Below are 18305 nucleotides of genomic sequence, written 5' to 3'. Positions count from 1 at the left end.
ATCGCAGGGGATGTTGGAGCAGATGCCCTCGTTACACTCCTGCCAAAGGCCACTGTGGCCCCCGGAGTAGCGGATCCAGTAGTTGGAGGCAGTGGACAGAACGATGAAGGAGTTGGCCAAGAAGCCCAGCATGGTGCCCCCGCTCTGAAGGCTCCGCTTCACCCCCATGCCAGGGGGACTGCTGCCAAGGATCACACCTGCAAGACTGACCCATGCCCTGCTCAACCCCAGGTCCCTGGGACCCCCTCCTGCATGCCCCTCCATATCCCAGATGACTACTCCTTCACCCCTGCCTGGGGCTTCTACTTCTGGGGACCCCTCTCAGGCCCCACCCAGACCTAAGACTGACCACCTTCCCCTCAGGCACCACAGCTTAGGAACCTCCCTTCTGTCCAGAGACCTGTGTCCCCTAGTGGGTGTGCCTTCCTAACACTCCACCTCTGTGCACACTCACCTATATGACTCACCCCCAGTTCCCCAGGGTTCTTGGACAGGGCCCAGAGGTGTGAGAGAAGGGAGACTATGTCTCTATGAGGCAGAATTCCAGAACCCCCCCTCTCCTAGCAGCCATTTAAAGAGATAACCACTCACCCAGATATACACACACACACACAGGGGCAGCTCTTCTGGCAAAGTGACAGAATCAGTGTTAGGTGGCAAGTCCGGGGGAGTCTGAGGGCCTTGACACAGTAGCCCGTGTCCTTCTAGAAACTTCCCTTCCCTTGACCCCCATAAGCTCTCCTGGTCCCCAGCTCTTTGTGCCCTCCCAAGCCCCCAGGCAGCCTCCTGCCCCTCCTCCTCCCTCTGCTTCTCCTGGAGAACTCCATTCTGCATCTTCTTACCAGGTGAGCTCCAGGGACGTCTGATGCTTTGAGAGCATCCCAAACCCTATCTCCAGTCTAGGTCCTCATCTGCTTCCAACCATCTCTCAGACCCTGACCCTCAACCACATCCCCACTGAGCTTGGCGTGTGACCATGCTGTGGCTCAGTCCTATCTGACTCTCTGTGACTGTGTGGACTCTAGCCCATCGGGCTCCTCTGTCCGTGGGACTTTCCAGGCAAGAATACTGGAGTGGGTTGCCATTTCCTCCTCCAGGGGATCTTCCCCACCCAGGGATAGAACCAGAGTGTCCTGCATGTCCTGCACTGGCAGGCAGATTTTATTTTATTATTATTATTTTTTTTACCACTGAGCAACCTGGGAAGCCCCATTGAGCTCAGCATCTTCCACCAAACCAGGGAGGCCCCTGGGATCCCACCCAGTTAATTGGACCACACCCTTGGGCACTCTCCTTGTCCCCTTCCTGCTCCTTGCCCTACAAAGTCCTTGGGTCCCTGAGTCCAGTTCCTCCTGCCCCCCCTCCGAATCTTTTTTTTTAATAATTTTATTTATTTATTTACTTCTCTGTTGCTCTGGGTCTTTGTTGCTGTGCTTAGGCTTTCTCTAGTTGCCGCAAGCAGGGGCTACTCTTTGATGCAGTGTCCTGGCTTCTCATTGCGGTGATTTCTCTTGTAGCAGAGCACAGATTCTAAGCACAGGGCTTCAGTAGTTACAGAGTGTAGGCTCAGTAGTTGTGGCTCATGGGCCCAGTTGCTCCAAAGCACGTAGAATCTTCCTGGACCAGGGATCGAACCTGTGTCCCCTGTATTGGCAGGCGGGTTCCTGTCCACTTCTCCACCAGGGAAGTCCCTCCCCCCGCCCCGAATCTTTCTGGCTCCTCCTTTCCTTCTCGTGCCCTGGCCCCAGTGCAACCTTGTCCTGTCTCATGTCCCTCCTGTTGGATTGCCAGTCTTTTTTCTCTCCCCTTCTGGCCTCCAGAGTTGGGGGGAAGGGTGCAGAGTAGGGGGCTTTCTGGCACCCAGACCAGATGCTGTCCCTCCCCTGCTCCACCCTTAGCTCCCCATCACCCTCAAGAGAGTCAACTGTGGGGTTAAAGGTGCTACTTCTCACCCATCCTCATTTCCTGTCACCCCCTCACATTCGACAGTGGACCACAAAGTGCTGTTGCCCATCTTCTGAAAACTCCCAGCCTCTCCATGCCTCCACTTTGGGGTCCCTCTGCCTGCATTACCTTCCCTCGGCCCTGGAGAAGTTCCTAAACACAGTCTCCCCAGAAAGCTCACCCCCACACCCCACCTCTCCCCTAAACACAGCCAGTCCTCCTGCCATACCGGCCCTGGGCTCTGCCTGCCCCCGTGGGACTTGGAGCCCCTGGCAGGCAGGGCCCAGTCTGAGTCACCTCAGCATCCACGGTGGAAGGCGCAGCAGAAAGGAGGCGCTCAGGAAAAGCCAGCTGAAGGAGTGAATTTATTAATGAAATGAACAAGGACTAAGGATGAACGGCAGGGTGACTAAATCAGAGAGGGAGCCGAAAGACAAGAACTAAAAAGAGGAAGATACAGGAAAGACTTCCCTGTTGGCCCAGGGGTTAAGACTCTGTGCTTCCACTCCAGGGGGAGCAGGTTCAATCCCTGGTCCAGGAAGTTTGCATGCCATGCAGCCAAAAAGAAAAAAAAAAGACACAGGGAAGAAAAGAGATGGAAGGACAAAGAAGAGAGACAGCAAGGGCCCTGGGGCCATGCCCGAGCCTAGACTGGTCCCCACACTGGGTAGGAGCTCCTGGAGGGCAGGGCAGGTGGCAGGACTGACTCCCCTCTGGGTGACTGGCGTCACCCACCATGGAGCTGGCATGTCATCGGTTTATGTCGCAGCTGCATGACCCTTTGAATAACCAGATCCCGGCAAATTTTTGTTGAATGAATGAAGCCACAAAGGAAGAAGCCTGTGCAGGCTGGGAGTCAGGGCAGGCTGGCTGGAAGGAGAGCCAGCTGTTGCTTAACAGAGCTCTAAGGCCATCCTTCGGTTCACATGGCCTCGTAGTCGGGCCGGTGGGTCGTGCAGTGAGCGCCCAGACTCAGGCCACCTGGGGTAGCAGAGAGAAGTTAGATACTTGCTCCTCGCCTGCTCCCTCAGAGCCCCCAGCCAGCCCCATCCCCAGCCCGCCCTCCTCACCCCCCAGCCAGCCCCCACTCCACCCCAGCCAGCCCCTCAAGCCAGCCCCAGAACTCCCCAGGCAGCAATCACAATCACCTGTACAGAGAAAGAGAAGAGTTGAAACCCAGCCCAGGTAGAAGGACCATGAGAAGAAGCTCTGGACCTGGGGGTTTGCAGGCTGGTTCCACCGCTCAATGGTGTAGACCGTCATGGCCACTATCAAGGACAGGGCTGGGGATGGAGACATGAAGGTCGGCTCAGCCCCCCTGCAGCAGCTCCCCCTCCTCAGCACCCCTACCTCCCCGTCCCCCAAGCCCAGCACTGAGTCCTCACCTCCAGCAAAGCCCATGAAGGTGGAGACAATGGGGCCGCGTCCGGGGGCAGACAGTGAAGGGATGCAAGACATGACCAGAAAGGCCGTGGAGATCAGGCCCCACAGGACGGCCAGGATGCAGAAGCTCTGCGTCACGTGGATGTAGCCTGTTCGGAGATGGCACCCCTGACTGCCCGTCCCCGCAGGCCTTTCCCTGCACCAAGACCACCCCGCCAGCCCTTACCTGCTACTGAGACTTGATCCTTGCTGGGCCAGAGGCCCGAGTGAGATGAAAACCCGGGCCCCCGGGCCGCAAACCAGAAATTCGTGCTCACGGCCACTAAGAGGGACACCAGGCCCAGGGAGCTGGTGAGGAGGGCCAAGGACCGGCAGGGCTCCATGGGGGTGAAGTCTGGGTTCCTGGGTCCTGGGTGACAACGACGAAGCTGGTGATCTAGCCTCCTGGGTCTCTGAGAGAGGAGGAAGTCTGTTCCCCCTCCGCCCCAGACTCCTGGGTCCTCTGGTCTCAAGAAAGAGAAACCAGCAAGCGCTAGGGGTGGCTCGGGGGTGGTCTTTGCTCCTCAACGTCAGGCCCGTTCGGTCTCAGCCTGTCCCAGGCAGCTGCTCTGTGTGACACACCCTGCCTTCCTGGCTTGCATCGACACCCGTCCCCCCAACCCCGCCCCTCTCTGAGGTTTCCCTTGCCCTGGACGGTGGTGTCAGGGGTTGGCCTTGAAGATGTCGCATTGTCACTGGTTTGGAACTTGTCTGTCTCCACAGAAGCCTCTCTACCTGCTGCCCTTGGGGGCCTCCGCACCAGAGGGGCTTCCTGGAAAAGGTGAGAGAGAGAGATGGGGGGTGGGTAGAGGGGTGAGCAGAGGGGGCATGCGGTGAGTGAGGCTGGGGTGTGAGTTAGATGGGAGGGGAGGTGTGACTAGAGGGAGACAGTTGGGGGAATGCATCATGCTTTCCTGTGATTCTGCAATTTTCCGTTCTGGGAGGTGGGGGCCCCCAATTCTAGGGTCTCTGCAAAAAGAGAGGGGGCAGTTGGCAAGGATGCTGGGAGCTGTAGGAGGAAGGTGCTAGAAGCCTAGACTCTAGGTGCTGAACTCAGACTCCCGGCTTCTTGCTTGGAGCTTGTGCTGTGGGGGAAGATAGACAGTGACCACAGTCTGAAAGTTCGCAGAGGGGAAGACATGCCCACATCCTGATACAAATGAGTTCACAAACAGCTCGGCCAAGAGTAAGGCGTTCAGCCTGGTGGGCTTCGTCACCGGGATCGGGGTTTCTGTGGTCCGGGGGAGGAGGGGGGATGGGTAAAGGATGTCAGGGCAAGACTTTCCGGCCCTCCCTGCCTCAACCAGCATCAGGCCCTGGGCCCCACCTCAGGCATAAGGGGAAGGTGTCATGGCCCCGGGGGGTGGGGAGGCGCAGACCCTAACCTTATCTCTGTGAAGCAGGAGTGACCTGGAACAGGACTGCTGTCCTGAAGAGGAACTGAGCCGACAGTCCCAGGACAGCTATCGAAGGGGAGAATGAGAGTGACTGCAGGAGGCCGGTCCTCTTCCTTAGCTGGAGGGTCCAGTTTGCAGAGTTTGGCCCCCATCTAGATCCTCACCACCTGGGCAACTGGTCACTCCTGAGAACACGCTCCGGAGGCTCCTGGAAGGAGATCTGGGTCATGGGCAGCTGGGGCACCATCTCGAAAGCGGTGATGGACCCGGCTTCTGTGAGGAGCAGCTGGACAGGCTTCAGGAAGTCTGGCCTGAGGGCATGTGATGATCACATGCTCAGAACCCATCTGTGATCTTCTGTTTTTCCTCTTTTTCTCCCCACCACGTCTCTCCCATTTTCTCTTTTGGCCTTACTCAGTGGTTTGTGGGATCTTAGTTTCCCAATCAGGGACTGAACCCGGGCTCCTGGCAGCGAGAGCAGAGTCCTAACCACTGGACCACCAGGGAAATGTCCTCCTCTGTGATCTCGACCCCATCCCAAGCCCAACCTCATCCTAACCCCAGCTCCAATCCCATTTTGAGCCCCATTCCTATCCTCCAACCCCATTCTCATTCCCAAACCCAACCCCAAACTCAATCCCATCTTTTCTTTTTGGCTGCACCCTGAGGTTTGCAGGATCTTAGTTCCCTCACCAGGGACTGAACTCAGGTCCCCAAATCCTAACCACTGGACCACCAGGAAATTCTCTCAATCCCATCCTTAACCCCAGTTTCAATCCCAAACTTCCACTCCAACCCCAAACTCAACCCCATCTCAAACCCCAAACATAACCCCATTCTCATTCCCAAACCCAACTCTATACTCAGCCTGATGCCCAAACACAACCCATATTAAACTCCTGAGTTTAACCCCAACCCTCTCCTCCCACCTAACTGCTTTCTTAATCCCAACCCAACACCAATCTAAACCCCATCCCCAAACCCAAATCCATCCTCACATTTAACCCTCTTCTCATTTCTATACCTACACCAGTTCTACCCCTACTTCCTTCTTCATGCCTCTCCCCACCCCAGTAATTCCTACCTCAATCCACACACCCCTCCATTTTTACCTTCATCCTACCTCCAGGTCCAAGCCACTGGAGGACTTAGAGCAGAAGGGGGACAAGATATGAATCATGTTTTAATAAAAATTCTTTTAAAAGTCTAAAAACAAAGCTGCAGAAGGTGCAGAGAAAAAGGAACCCTCTTACACTGTTGGTGGGAATGTAAATTGGTACACCCACTATGGAGAACAGTGTGGAGGTTCCTCAAAAGACTAAAAATAGGACTTCCCTGGTGGCACAGTGAATGGGAATCCACCTGCCACTGGTGGGTGGTGGGGGATGTGAGTTCCATCCCTGGTCTGGGAAGATCCCACATGCCACGGACCAACTAAGTCCATGTGTACTGAGCCTGCACTCATTTAGGAAGATGTTGGTAGGAGCAGATGTGGGGTGTGAGAGAGATCAGGAGTTCAGCTTTAGACTGACATGTGAAAATTGAGATGCTTCTTCGAGTGGGAATGTTGAGCAACTAGTAGTTGAAGCTGTAAGTCTGAAATTATAACATTATTGTTATTACTAGAGTCATTGTTGTTCAGTTGCTAACTCATGTCCAGCTCTTTGTGACCCCATGAACTGCTGCACACCAGGCTTCCCTGTCCATCGCCAACTCCCGGAGTTTACTCAAACTCATGTCCATTGAGTCAGTGATGCCATCTAACCATCTCATCCACTGTTTCCCCCCTTCTCCTTTTGCCCTCAATCTTTCCCAGCATCAGGATCTTTTCCAATAAGTCAGCTCTTCGAATTAGGTGGCCAGAGTATTGGAGCTTCAGCTTCATCATCAGTCCTTTGAATGAATATTCAGGGTTGATTTCCTTTAGGATGGACTGATTTGATCTTGCAGTCCAAGGGACTCTCAAGAGCCTTTTCCAGCTCCACAGTGGGAAAGCATCAATTCTTTGGCGCTTATTCTTCTTTCTGGTCCAGCTCTCACATCCGTACACAACTATTGGAAAAACCATAGCTTTCAGCCCCTATAAATTCCTGGAGTAAGTCTCAGTAAATATTTCTACTTAAATAGGCTTCAATAAATTATAATTAAAGAAGACTTTGTGCTTGCTTTGGCAGCATATATTCTAAAGAGGAAAAGAGGAAGACTTCAATTGCTATAATTACTAGAGGAAGCCTCTATAAATACAGTATTATTGTTATTTGAGGAGGGCCTAATAAATATGTCTAGAGAGTAAGCCTCTATTAATATAACAGTTCCTAACATAGGCTGCAATAAATATTCTTATTATTGGAACTAGCTTTCTAAACAGTCTTATTGTTTTATGATAAGCATTAGTAAATCTCATGGCAGTAGGCATGAGTTTGTTGAATGAACTAACAAATGAGTGAATGAAGAGAAGGTCAAGGTCATGAATGATGGATGAAGAGGCAGCTGCAGGAGGAGGTGCAGGTCAGACTTCTAGTGTTTATTCTTGGAGGGGCTCATCCATGGAGGGACAGGAAGTTGGGAGAACCAACTGGAGATGGCATGAGTAGGCAAGGAAATTGTTTTTTTCACAGATTTTTTTTTTTTCCGGCTATGCTATGCAGCACGTGGGATCTTAATTCCCCCACCAGGGATTGAACTCAGGCCCCCTGCATTGGAAGCTCAGAGTCTTAACCATTGGACCACCAGGAAAGTCCCACAGATGTTGTCATCTATCCTATTATCCTCTTGTGATATTGTGATGTATAATAAGTATATTTTGGTCTTTGTCCCCACTTCCGGCATCTAGAAAAAAGAAGTAAGTTCTGGTGGCTCAGATGGTAAAGAATCTGCCTGCAAGGCGGGAGACCTGGGTTCAACCTCTGGGTTGGGAAGATTCCCTGGAGAAGCAAATGGCTACCCATTCCTGTATTCTTGCCTGGGAAATCCCATGGATAGAGGAGTCTGGCTAGCTACAGTCCATGGGATCACAAAGAGTCGAACACCACTGAGTGACTAACATTTTCACTTTCAACTTTCTGGCATTCAGATCCTTAAAGCCTAAAATTTCCTAAATTGTGAGGGCAATCAAGGTGTCTCGTGTTATATTAGTGTGCTGACTGGGACCACCCCTCCTTAACCAAAGGGAGGGGGCTGGTTGCCAGGGGGACCAAGCACTCCATTAGAGGGTCAGAACTTGCAGTCCCAACACCTGACCTCCTGGGAGGAAAGAGAAGTTGGAAATTGAACTTAGTCACCAATGACCAATGATGTTCTCAATCATAATTGAGTAATGCAGCCTCCATAACAGCCCCAAAGGAGAGGGTTCAGAGAGCTTCTGAGGTTGGTGAACTTGTGCTTTTGGTGGGAAGAGTGACCTACTTGGAGAGAGCATGGAAGTTGCAGGCCCCTTCCCGCTTACCTTACCCTGGGCATCCCTTCCATCTGGATGTTCTGAGTTAGATTCTTTTATAACACACTGGTGACCTAGTAAGTACAACGTTTCTCTGAGTTCTGTGAGCTGCAAATGAATCGAACCCCCTCAGGGGGTCGTGGGGATCTCTCATCTCTTGCTAGCCCTTCAGAAGCACAGGTGGCAACCTGGACGTGTGACAGGTGTCTGTAGTGGGGGGTGGTCTTACAGGGCTGTCTTTAACCTGTGTGATCTGTCAGTTTCTTCAGGTAGATTGTATCTGAATTGAGTTAATTGTGTGGTGATGTGGGGAAAACACACACACAGAACATACGGGGACCTCTCTAGTGGTCCAGTGGCGAAGACTCCATGCTCCCAATGCAGGGAGCCCAGGTTCCATCCCTGGGGAGGGAACTAGACCCAGCATGCCGCCGCAACTAAGACCTGGTGCAGCCAAAAAAAAAAAAAAAGAATTGGACTTACATACATCAGCTTCCTAGCAGTTGTGAGTGAGCCTGGGAAATTCCCTGGCAGTCACCCTGTGGTTAGAACTCCATGCTTCCACTGCAGGGGGCCTGGGTTCCATGCCTGGTTGGGGAACTAAGACCCACAAGCTGCACTCGTGCCTATGTGCTAAGTCATTTCAGTCGTGTCCTACTCTTTTTGACCCTATGGACTGTAGCCCACCAGACTCCTCTGTCTGTGGGATTTTCCAGACAAGAATACTGGCATGGGTTGCCATGCCCTCCTCCAGGGGATCTTCCCAACCCAGGGATCAAACCTGTGTCTCCTAGGTCTCCTGCATTGGCAGGTGGATTCTTTCCCACTAATGCCACCTGGGAAGCTACTACAAGCTGCATGATGTGGCAAAAAAAAAAAAAATAAAGAAGAAGTGGAACCTAGTAGCAGGGGCCTGTGTGGTTTATTCTGGTGCCCACCCCTACAGGAATCGAACAGCTTGGGCTACTATAATGCAACCACTCCTGCCCCATTCACCACAATTACCCCTCTTTCTCTCTACCCCAAGCCCTCAGGGACCACATTTCAGTAGTTTCAACCAGTTTTATTAGACTCCAAAAAGCCGCTCTAATGGATATCCCATTTCTCTAACAACCCCCCGGCGGGTGGGGTTGTAGGTCTTCTCAACTGCCTCCCAGTCTTGCTCCCTTCCCCTTGGGACACAGGAGTCAGGGGTCCCCACCCAGCGTCCGGGACCAAGCCCCCTCACGCCCCCTAGGAACCAGGATTTCAGGCCTCTAGGCCCTTCCCCTCCTCTTCAGTGACCAGACTTCTACTTCCAGGTGCAGTCGGGGCACACATTTGGGCTCAGCGGGGAGTGGACAGGCGCCGACATTCATGCATCCGGTAGGCACACATGTAGAAAATTCCTGCACGAGAAGAGACCCCAGTGGACCCCGCCCTAAGCCCTCCCAACCCTCCATCTCCCCAGCCAGCCCAAGATCCCAACACAGTATTCCCTTTCTCCCTGATTGTCTGCAGGGATTGGAGTCTGCTTTCTGGCTCAGTGCTGAGTCCCTGTCTGGGACTCCCCATCATTTTGCCCTCCTGGGTGCTGCTGGCTGGGACACAGACACTGACCCACCCCCAAACCTGGTACCTGCAAAGAAGGTCATGAGCAGGGCTACCCAGCCCAGGATGTAGGACCAGGAAAAGCGCCAGTCCCCGAAGCGGCGACCCAGAAAGCTGACGGTGACTCCAGTGTAAATGGCCAAGGCCAGCAGGACGAAAAAGGCTGGAGAGGGCGGGAGATGGGGGTGTGTGTGGGAATGGGGTTGAGTTTAGAGATGGGGCTTCCCTGGTGACTCAGAAGACAAAGAATCTGCCTGCCATGCAGGAGACCCAGGTTCGATTCCTGGGTCAGGAAGATCCCCCAGAGGAGGGAATGGCTACCCACTCCAGTATTCTTGCCAGGAGAATCCCATGGACAGATTAGCCTGGCAGGCTACAGTTCCATGGAGTCACAAAGAGTCAGACATAACTTTTTGCTTTTAGAGATGGGAGTTGGAATGAGATTGAGAAGGGGGTATGGATGCAGAGAGGGATAAGGATGAGGATGGGGGCTGAGTTGAAAGTAGGAGTAAAAATGAATGGGGAGTAGGGTTAAGGGCAGGCATGGGGTGGGGTCATGTTGCGTCATAAAGAGTCTGACTAGTCTTCGTCTCTGGTTTCTGGGAGGGAAACTCTAAATCCTTGGAACTTTCTGAGTAATAGGAGTGTCTTTGTTTCTCTTGAGCCTCTTGAATCACACCTGAGTTTATACTGACGAGCAGAGATGACTCAGGGTGAGAGCTGGTCACCAGAAAAACCAACCGTAGGATGGAGGGTTGGGACTTGGAGCCACCTGGGATCACTCCAACCTCTGGGGAGGAGAAAGGAGCTGGAGACTGAGCTCAATCAGGTGACCCATGATGCAATGAAACCAAAAGAAATGTAGGCCACTGCTGCTCACTGGGGCTTCCTGGTTGGTGAACATATGGATGTGCTGGGGTTGGAGGGTAGGGTGATGAGCCCCAACTCTGTAGGGAGAGGGCATGGGAACTGTGTCTTCAGGACTCTCTCCAGCTTCACCCTATGCATTTCTTTAGTTGGCTGGTCTTGAGCTGTATTCTTGGTAATAAAACTGAAATGTTTCAGTTTTATGCTTTCCTAGGTTCTGTGAGTTGTTCCAGCAAATTTTTGAACCTGAGTGGATCCTGGGAACCCCTGAATCTGTAGCTGAAGATCAAAAGTGCAAGTGGGCTGGGAACCCCACTTGCAGCTGAAGTAGGGGCAGTCTTGTTGGGAACTGTGCCTTTAAGCCTGTGGGGTCTGATGCCAGCTCCAGGTGACAAGTGCCAGAATGGAATGGCAGCACACTTAGGTGGTATAGGAATCAACGGGCGTTAGAAATAGTCATGAAGTTGTTGTTCGGAGTGGAGGTGGGATTCCGGTGCAGGTGGAGTTGAGAGTGAGGAGCAGTGGGGAATGGAAGCAGTGTTGGGGTGGGCATGGGTGGGGGTTGGAGCTGGGCAGGGAGTCAGGGAGAGGGGTAGGTGTAGGGTGCGGTTCACTCACTGGAGGCGAAAAACATGATGCCTGCAGAGAAGGGCCGGGAGAGGCGGGTGAAGGTGGGCTGCTGAGCGAAGGCCACGATGCCCATGATGATGCCAGAGGTGGCACAGAGGGAGGACAGGATCATGAAGGCCCGGGTGGCATTCCAGTATGCTGTAAGAGCACCCCATGGTCACTGCTGTGCTGCCCCTGCCCTCAGAGGGAAGGCTGCTACCTCTGAGGGCAGGAATGCCTTCCCCCTCTCCATATCCCTGACCCAACTCTTCCTTCACTGCTCTTCAAATGGCCCCCTCTTCACCTGGCAAACTCCTATTCATCCTCCAAAGCCCACCTCCCAGATGCCCTCCTCTAGGAAGCACTCCCTCACCCCTCAGGCACCATCGACACTCCCTCCTCTGGTTTGAGACTCTCTTTGTCTATCTCCCTCCCCAGCCTGATTGCTCCCTGAAGACAAGTACCTGGTTGATTCTACATCACAAACATGCCCAGCAGAGGCTTGTTTGAACAGGAGTCTGGAGAAATGTTTGTTGGATGAATGAATGAGTTAATGAATGAATACCAATTTCCCATATCCCCCTGCTACTCACTGTCTACCCTCTCTCTCATGTTCCCTTTCCCTTCCCTCATACCACTTGCCCATATCTAAAAATGTCCCACTTGTTTATTTCTAACTTGTTTATGATGTCTAACTCTCTGCACTGAGTTTTCGGCTCTGTAGGGACAAGGGTCTGGCTTTCTCATTCACTGCTGTATCCCCAGCATCTAGTGCCTGGCATGTAGTAGGTGTTCAGTAAACATGTTGAATGAATGGAGATCCCTGAGAACAGTCTTCATGATCTCAACTTCCACTTGGCAACTATCAAGTATGGACCAGGCTCTCTTTTCCTGAATGACCCTATTTATTCCTTTCAAGAGTCCTATGCTGTGTTTTCCTGCCCATTTTTTTCAAGTGAAGGAAGGAATAGAGGCTCAGAGAGGCTCAGTGTTTTGCCCACGGTCCCACCATTAGCAGAGAGACTAGAGTTGAAAGTCAAGCTCAAAACTCTCAGTCTTAACTACTTGGGGCCACCTGCTGGTCATACCCAGCTGACCATGAATCCAGAGAAGGCTTGAAAACCGGAATTTTCAACAAGAGCTGGAGGTCCAGATTTTAATGTAAAATCTCCAGATTTTTTAACACTGGCGTATTATAAAACAAAGACATCTCTTTGCCGACAAAGGTCTATATAGTCAAAGCTATGGTTTTTCCAGTAGTTGTATGTGGATGTGAGAACTGGACCATAAAGAAGGTTGAGCGCTGAAGAATTGATGCCTTTGAATTGTGGTGTTGGAGAAGACTCTTGAGAGTCCCTTGGACTGCAAGGAGATTAAACCAGTCAGTCCTGAAGGAAATCAACCCTGAATATTCACTGGAAGGACTGATGCCAAAGCTGAAGCTCCAATACTTCGGCCACCTGATGTGAAAAGCCAACTCACTGGAAAAGACCCTGAGGCTGGGAAAGACTGAAGGCAAAAGAAGGGGGTGGCAGAGGATGAGATGGTTATACAGCGTCACTGCACTGACTCAGTGGACATGAATCTGAGCAAACTCCAGGAGATAGTGAAGGACAAGGAAGCCTGGTGTGCTGCAGTCCACGGGGTCACAAAGAGTCAGACACCACTTAGCGACTGAACAATGGCGACGACTTTGGAAACTTTAAAAATGTTATGAACACACGTCTAAGGTTGGGTTTGGCCCTGGGGAAGCACGCTCAGAACTCCTGCTCTAATTTTGGTGATTGGAGTACATCAGTCATACAATGAACGAACAAGTTAAACCAGTTGTTTGGACATATACTCAAAAATCTATTGGGGTGAGGTTGTCCCTGAGCCCCTCAGTCTCAGGGTCATGAAGGTGTCAAATGAACCGAAGACCTCCATCCAGCCTCCCTCTCTCCCTTCCCCGGCAAAGATAAGACAGAGAAGAAACTCAGAGCATCCCAGGGCGGGGGGTGGGGTGGGGTGGTTCCCAGTCTGAATCAGGAGGAATTGTAGAAGTGTGACAATGGATGCAGCCAGAAATGAAAAAGATACATGAGCCTCTTTCCCATGAGATACATGTCCCATGAGCCATCTCCCATGAGATACATGGGATCCTAAAAAGACACATGATTGGCAGATGGGGCTCTGAAACCAGTAGCCCAGGGCAAGTTTTTCCACTCCTCCCGCCTCAGTTTGCCGCTCTAGTGAATGGGCAGGTTTGGTGAGATGGGGTAGATGAAATCTCCTGCCACAAGCCTGTCACATCACAGGGCTCAGGGAAGGTGGGCTCCTCCTCCCAACCCCCTCCCCTTGCAGAAGAATTGGTTTTTCAAGGTCATGTATTCCGTCTTATTCATAGACACAAAGGAACTGCCTTCTTAGTGTTGTTGGGACAACTAAGGGAGTTAATCCAGGCAAAGTACTTAGTATAGCATGTAAGGCACAGTAACAATATGTGCCAGTTATTATCCAGTACTGCCATCACTGGATACATATAATATAGAACATTTGATACACTGTATATCATTAATATATTACATAACACATATTATATATGTGAGGTAATATAGTATATATCTCTATGTATCTCTCTCTCCAGGTATGAGATTCCCAGGTGGCGCAGTGGTAGAGAGCCAGCCTGCCAATGCAGGTGATGCAAGAGATTCCGGTTCAATCCCTGGGTTGGGAAGATCCCCTGGAGAAGGCAATGGCAACCCACTGCAGTATTCTTGCCTGGAGAATCCCTGGGACAGAGGAGCCTGGTGGGCTGCAGTCCACGGGGTCCTAAAGAGTTGAACATGACTGAGCACTCACAACTTCCATATATATGTGTATATATACCTTGACCCTTGAACAGCACAGGTTTGAACTGCGCAGGTCCACTTACACACAGATTTTTTTTCCAATAAATACATACAGTACTACACGATCTGGGGTTGAATCCGCAGATGCAGAATTGTGGCTATGGACCCATGGCTGGGGAACAGCAGATACAGAGAGCTGACTATGTGACTTGAGTATCCAGGGGTTTGGGTATCTACTACGGGTCCTGGAACCAATTCTCTGAGTATGCTGAGGGACTGAGGGATGACTGTACATACATACAAATATATACAGATAGGGAAAGAGGTACACAGAGATACATAGTACATTATAATAATTTATCAGAGAAGGCAATGGCACCCCACTCCAGTACTCTTGCCTGGAAAATCCCATGGATGGAGGAGCCTGGTAGGCTGCAGTCCATGGGGTCTCGAAGAATCGGACATGACTGAGCAACTTCACTTTCACTTTTCACTTTCATGCATTGGAGAAGGAAATGGCAACCTACTCCAGTGTTCTTGCCTGGGGAATCCCAGGGACGGGGGAGCCTGGTGGGCTGCTGTCTATGGGGCTGCACAGAGTCGGACACAACTGAAGTGACTTAGCAGTAGCAGCAGCAGCAGTGCTTGAGACTGGGTTCAGTCCATGAGCCAGGAAAATCCCCTGGAGAAAGGAATGGCTACCCACCCCAGTATTCTTGCCTGGGAAATCTCACGGACAGAGGAGCCTGTTGGGCTATGGTCCATGGGGTAGCAAAGAGTTGGACCCAACTGAACAACTAAGCACGCATGCACATTAGTCCATCTACTGTAAGAACTATTTTTATCCCATTTTTGCAATATATAGTGTAATACATACACTATATGGGCTTCCCAGGTGCCACTAGTGGTAAAGAACCTGCTGCCAATGCAGGAGACATAAGAAATGCAGGTTCTGTCTCTGGGTTGGGAAGATTCCCTGGAGAAGGGCATGGCAACCCACGCCAGTATTCTTGCCTGGGAAATCCCATGGACGAGGAGCCTGGTGGGCTACAGACCATAGGGTCACAAAGAGTCAGACATGACTGAAGCGACTTAGCAGCAACATATACACTATATATCTATATACACATATATACACACACACGTATACATATACACGTATGTATTACATGGCTTGGCTCATAACAAATATTAAAAAATACCTCATCTAGCATAGCAAATTTAGGGTCTCTATTGCTTCTGCATCCTCCTAGTACTGAACAGAGTTCTTGACACATAATATTTAGAAAATGCTCTTTTGTCAGCCCCAGCCCCAACTGCTGTTACCTGACCTCTATTTCATGCCAGAAAATGTCACCTTTCTCCTTAACTTCTAAATCAGTACATCCTGTAATTGTACCAGAAAAAAAATACTGGAATCCCAACTCTGTCCCTTCCCTGCTGTGTGACCCTTGGGCTGGACCCTTTCCCTCTCTGAACCACAAGGTTCTCCATCTGCAAAACGGGGGTCCCTTCTACTATAAGGTTCTGCCCTGAGGGAGGCTCTGGTCCCACGCAGAGCCCAGACCCCATCCCGGAGCCTCACCAATGCTCTCCGTTTGCAGATAGCACTTGGTACCCAGGCAGTATCGCCACAGGCCCTGGTGGGCAAAGGCCCCTGACAGCCGGTACTGCATCCAGTGGTCTGTCGCCGTGGCCACCACCAGGAGGATGGTCCCCACCCAGGCACAGAAGAGGCCGCCTCCCATGAAGCTGTACATGGTGACCTGTGGGTGAGGGGAGAAATAGGGTCACGAGCTGGACTCCCGGGTCCTGGGGGAGGTGAGGGCTGGGGGATCTGAGTCCTGGTTTGAAGGAGGAGGACCTGGGGACCTAGACTTCCAAATCCTAGGGTGGGGAGAAGGGGTGGGGGCTGGGACATCAGGTCCCAGTGGGAGCAAAGAACTGGGCACCTGGACCCCTGGCTCTGGGGGAGGAGAGCTTGAGGACTTAGACCTATGTGTCCTAGGGGAGACCAAGGCTGGGGGCCTAGACATCCCAGTCCTAAACTGGGAAGGGGCTAGACACTCCCTGCCCCTTGGGGCACCAAGTCTCTGGGGGGAAGGAGAGGGCTGGGGCCTGAACTCCCAGATTCGAGGTAGAAGGGGGCTAGGCTAGGACCCACCAAGTCCCAGAGAAAGAAAGGAGTCCCAGCCACCTATGTTTGGGGGGAGGAGGGGACCATGCCTAGTCCTTACCTGAGTAGCAGATTCTGCCGAGCCCTCCGTCTGCCTCAGCCCCTCTGAGCAGACTGAGCCTGGCCAGGTCGCTAGCCTCTCGGCTCCCCGGGTCCCCCCAAATCCCTTAAGCCTCCCCACACAATGGCCCCGCAGCCCAGCAGCTTCCAGCAGGCAGAGGCCCCCAGATGGAATTCGCTGAGGCAGGAATCCAGGCCCTGCCTCTCCGCAGCCCCTGGCCCCACTGGCCTCTCTCCGTGACCCTCCCAGCCACCCTGGCAGCCTTTCACAGGCCTGGCTCCCAGCACCCACTGGGTTAGCCCGAGCTGCGTAAGCACACACAGACACAAGACATAGGGACACTCAGCCATTTATTGTGCAAGCCAGTCCCCCTCTCCCAAGGGCAGAAAATGGGTTGGGAGCCGCAGGTGCCTGGATATGTTGGGACAACAGGGTTTTCTGCAAGTGGGGTCACAGAGCATGTCACCTGGGGGGCTGGGACAGGAAGGGGGTTGAGGATGAGGCGGCGCTGGCTGGGGTTGAGGACACGGCTGCGTTGGGGGCTGGAGCTTCAGTGAAATGAAGGATGACGGGGTCGGGCTGGCCTTTAGGAAGAAGGGGATGAGGGAGCTGGGAATGAGACTACGAGGGTGGGTCAGGGCAGAGATGGGAGCAGGAAGGGGGATGAATGGCTGGGGCCATGGGGTGGGGCTGGCGAGAATGGCTCTGGGGTTAGGAAGGGGGCTGGAGATGTCCGGGGGAGCCCCGGGGGGGTTGGGAGAGAAGCGCAGGTTGGCACTGTAGTTAGGGATACTGTCAGAGATGGGAAAGGGCTTGGGTTTGGGCATGAGGTTCAGGGTTGTTTCCCTGGCTTGGGATCCGAAGTCAGGTCCCGGTGTCACCAGCTGACTCGCAGGAGCCCCTCCTGAGGCTGTGGTTTTCAGGGAAGAGGGATGGCAGTGCGATGTTCCCTGGGTATTCTCTAGCAGGGCTGGGGTCACCCCGGGCTCCAAGAAAACTCTCCTGGTGACCTCCAAGGCTCTCTCCAGAATCTGGGATTGCGGGATCCTCAGGGTCCTGGTACTCGGCCTCCCAGTCCTCAGCAGGTGGCGGCTCCACGGGTGGCTCCGGACCCTGGGTGTCCTTCTTCCCATCCTCAGCAGGAGGTGCTGGTGATGGTGGCGTCACCGGCGGGGGCTTGGGGCCAGCCCCACGGCCCCTGGCCCAGCTCCTCTCTGCCTGTTGAGCCCTCCCAAGTCCCCATCTCCGGTGGCCCCGGCCTGGCCTGCGCGGGAGGTCCCAGCCCCCGCGTCCCTTGGGTGGCCTCTTGGCAGTGCCCGGCTGGGTGCAGCATGCCTGGGGGACACAGGGGCAGGAGGGCAAGGACTGCTGAAGCGAGTAGGCCCCCATCAGGGCGCTATGCAGGAGGTAGGAGAGGGCATCCAGGCGGACGGGGACGGTCACAGAGGCCAGGCTCTTGGGGAGCCCCAGGTGGGCTGGATCTGGGGTACCCAGGAAAGAAGTGGGCAGAGCTGGGAAAGATGGAGGCGGCCACGACCCAGTCCCGGGGGATGGCAGATTGTTCCTAGAACGACAAGAGGACAGGTCAGGCGGGGGATGTCCCCGGTCTACACATGCCTTTCCTTTCCGCAGCCTCGCTGCTTCCTGACTTCTCCCAGGCTTTCATTTCTCACCCTCAGGACGGTTTGCCTCTGACTTCTGGCCCCTTACTTTCTCTCTTTCTCTGTTCCTTCCTCTCTCTCTTTACAGACAGGCGGATCGCTCAGCTGGAGCTTCAGCGTCCCACCGAGCATGGTTCCCATTCCAGGCTGCCCTCCTCACCCATGTGTCTGGGCGAAACATTTCCCGCCTCCGAAACTTAAGTTTTCATACCAAGAGAGAACTTCTGGTGGTAACAAAGGTGCCTCTGAAAGGGCTGGGTCTGGGAAGTGTTCAATATCTGGGGTCAATTATTATTATTATTTCTCCAGAC

At 52.9% G+C, this 18305-nt stretch overlaps 3 protein-coding genes across 3 annotated transcripts in view; all 3 read right to left on the bottom strand.

Annotated features, from left to right (window-relative positions):
• Positions 1-2290: 2290 nt before the first annotated feature.
• NKG7 (natural killer cell granule protein 7) lies at positions 2291-5075 on the bottom strand. Its single transcript, XM_010842465.1, has 5 exons — positions 4752-5075; positions 3554-4138; positions 3330-3476; positions 3093-3227; positions 2291-2925 (listed from the first exon to the last, which is right to left on the bottom strand). Exons 2-5 carry the CDS (start codon positions 3708-3710, stop codon positions 2867-2869), a joined length of 498 nt encoding a protein of 165 aa, XP_010840767.1. The 5' UTR covers positions 3711-4138; positions 4752-5075; the 3' UTR covers positions 2291-2866.
• A 4174-nt stretch (positions 5076-9249) lies between these two features.
• On the bottom strand, positions 9250-16370 carry LIM2 (lens intrinsic membrane protein 2, 19kDa). The gene is made up of 5 exons (XM_010842457.1): positions 16334-16370; positions 15682-15862; positions 11275-11424; positions 9818-9952; positions 9250-9587 (listed from the first exon to the last, which is right to left on the bottom strand). Exons 2-5 carry the CDS (start codon positions 15854-15856, stop codon positions 9526-9528), a joined length of 522 nt encoding a protein of 173 aa, XP_010840759.1. The 5' UTR covers positions 15857-15862; positions 16334-16370; the 3' UTR covers positions 9250-9525.
• A 258-nt stretch (positions 16371-16628) lies between these two features.
• The window catches only part of LOC104990414 (chromosome unknown open reading frame, human C19orf84), a 2101-nt gene continuing 424 nt past the window's right edge, over positions 16629-18305 (bottom strand). The window contains exons 2-4 of the mRNA XM_010842489.1: positions 17215-17897; positions 16800-16917; positions 16629-16638 (exon numbers count right to left, since the gene is read on the bottom strand). Coding sequence (XP_010840791.1) covers positions 16629-16638; positions 16800-16917; positions 17215-17897 — 811 coding nt within the window. The remainder of the gene's footprint in view (positions 16639-16799; positions 16918-17214; positions 17898-18305) is intronic.

This window comes from Bison bison, unplaced genomic scaffold (genome assembly GCF_000754665.1).
Source record: "Bison bison bison isolate TAMUID 2011002044 unplaced genomic scaffold, Bison_UMD1.0 scf7180017847282, whole genome shotgun sequence".
NCBI lineage: Eukaryota > Metazoa > Chordata > Mammalia > Artiodactyla > Bovidae > Bison > Bison bison.
This window is presented reverse-complemented; position numbering and strand designations above follow the sequence as displayed.

Coding starts and splice junctions, on each gene's coding strand:
- NKG7 (XM_010842465.1), bottom strand. CDS start 3,710: ATGGAGCCCTGCCGGTCCTTGGCCCTCCTCACCAGCTCCCTGGGCCTG. Junction 3,477..3,553: donor GGATCAAGTCTCAGTAGCAG/GTAAGGGCTGGC, acceptor ATCTCCGAACAG/GCTACATCCACGTGACGCAG. Junction 3,228..3,329: donor CTTCATGGGCTTTGCTGGAG/GTGAGGACTCAG, acceptor CTCCATCCCCAG/CCCTGTCCTTGATAGTGGCC.
- LIM2 (XM_010842457.1), bottom strand. CDS start 15,856: ATGTACAGCTTCATGGGAGGCGGCCTCTTCTGTGCCTGGGTGGGGACC. Junction 11,425..15,681: donor TCTGCAAACGGAGAGCATTG/GTGAGGCTCCGG, acceptor GTGCTCTTACAG/CATACTGGAATGCCACCCGG. Junction 9,588..9,817: donor GCTCATGACCTTCTTTGCAG/GTACCAGGTTTG, acceptor CTTCTCGTGCAG/GAATTTTCTACATGTGTGCC.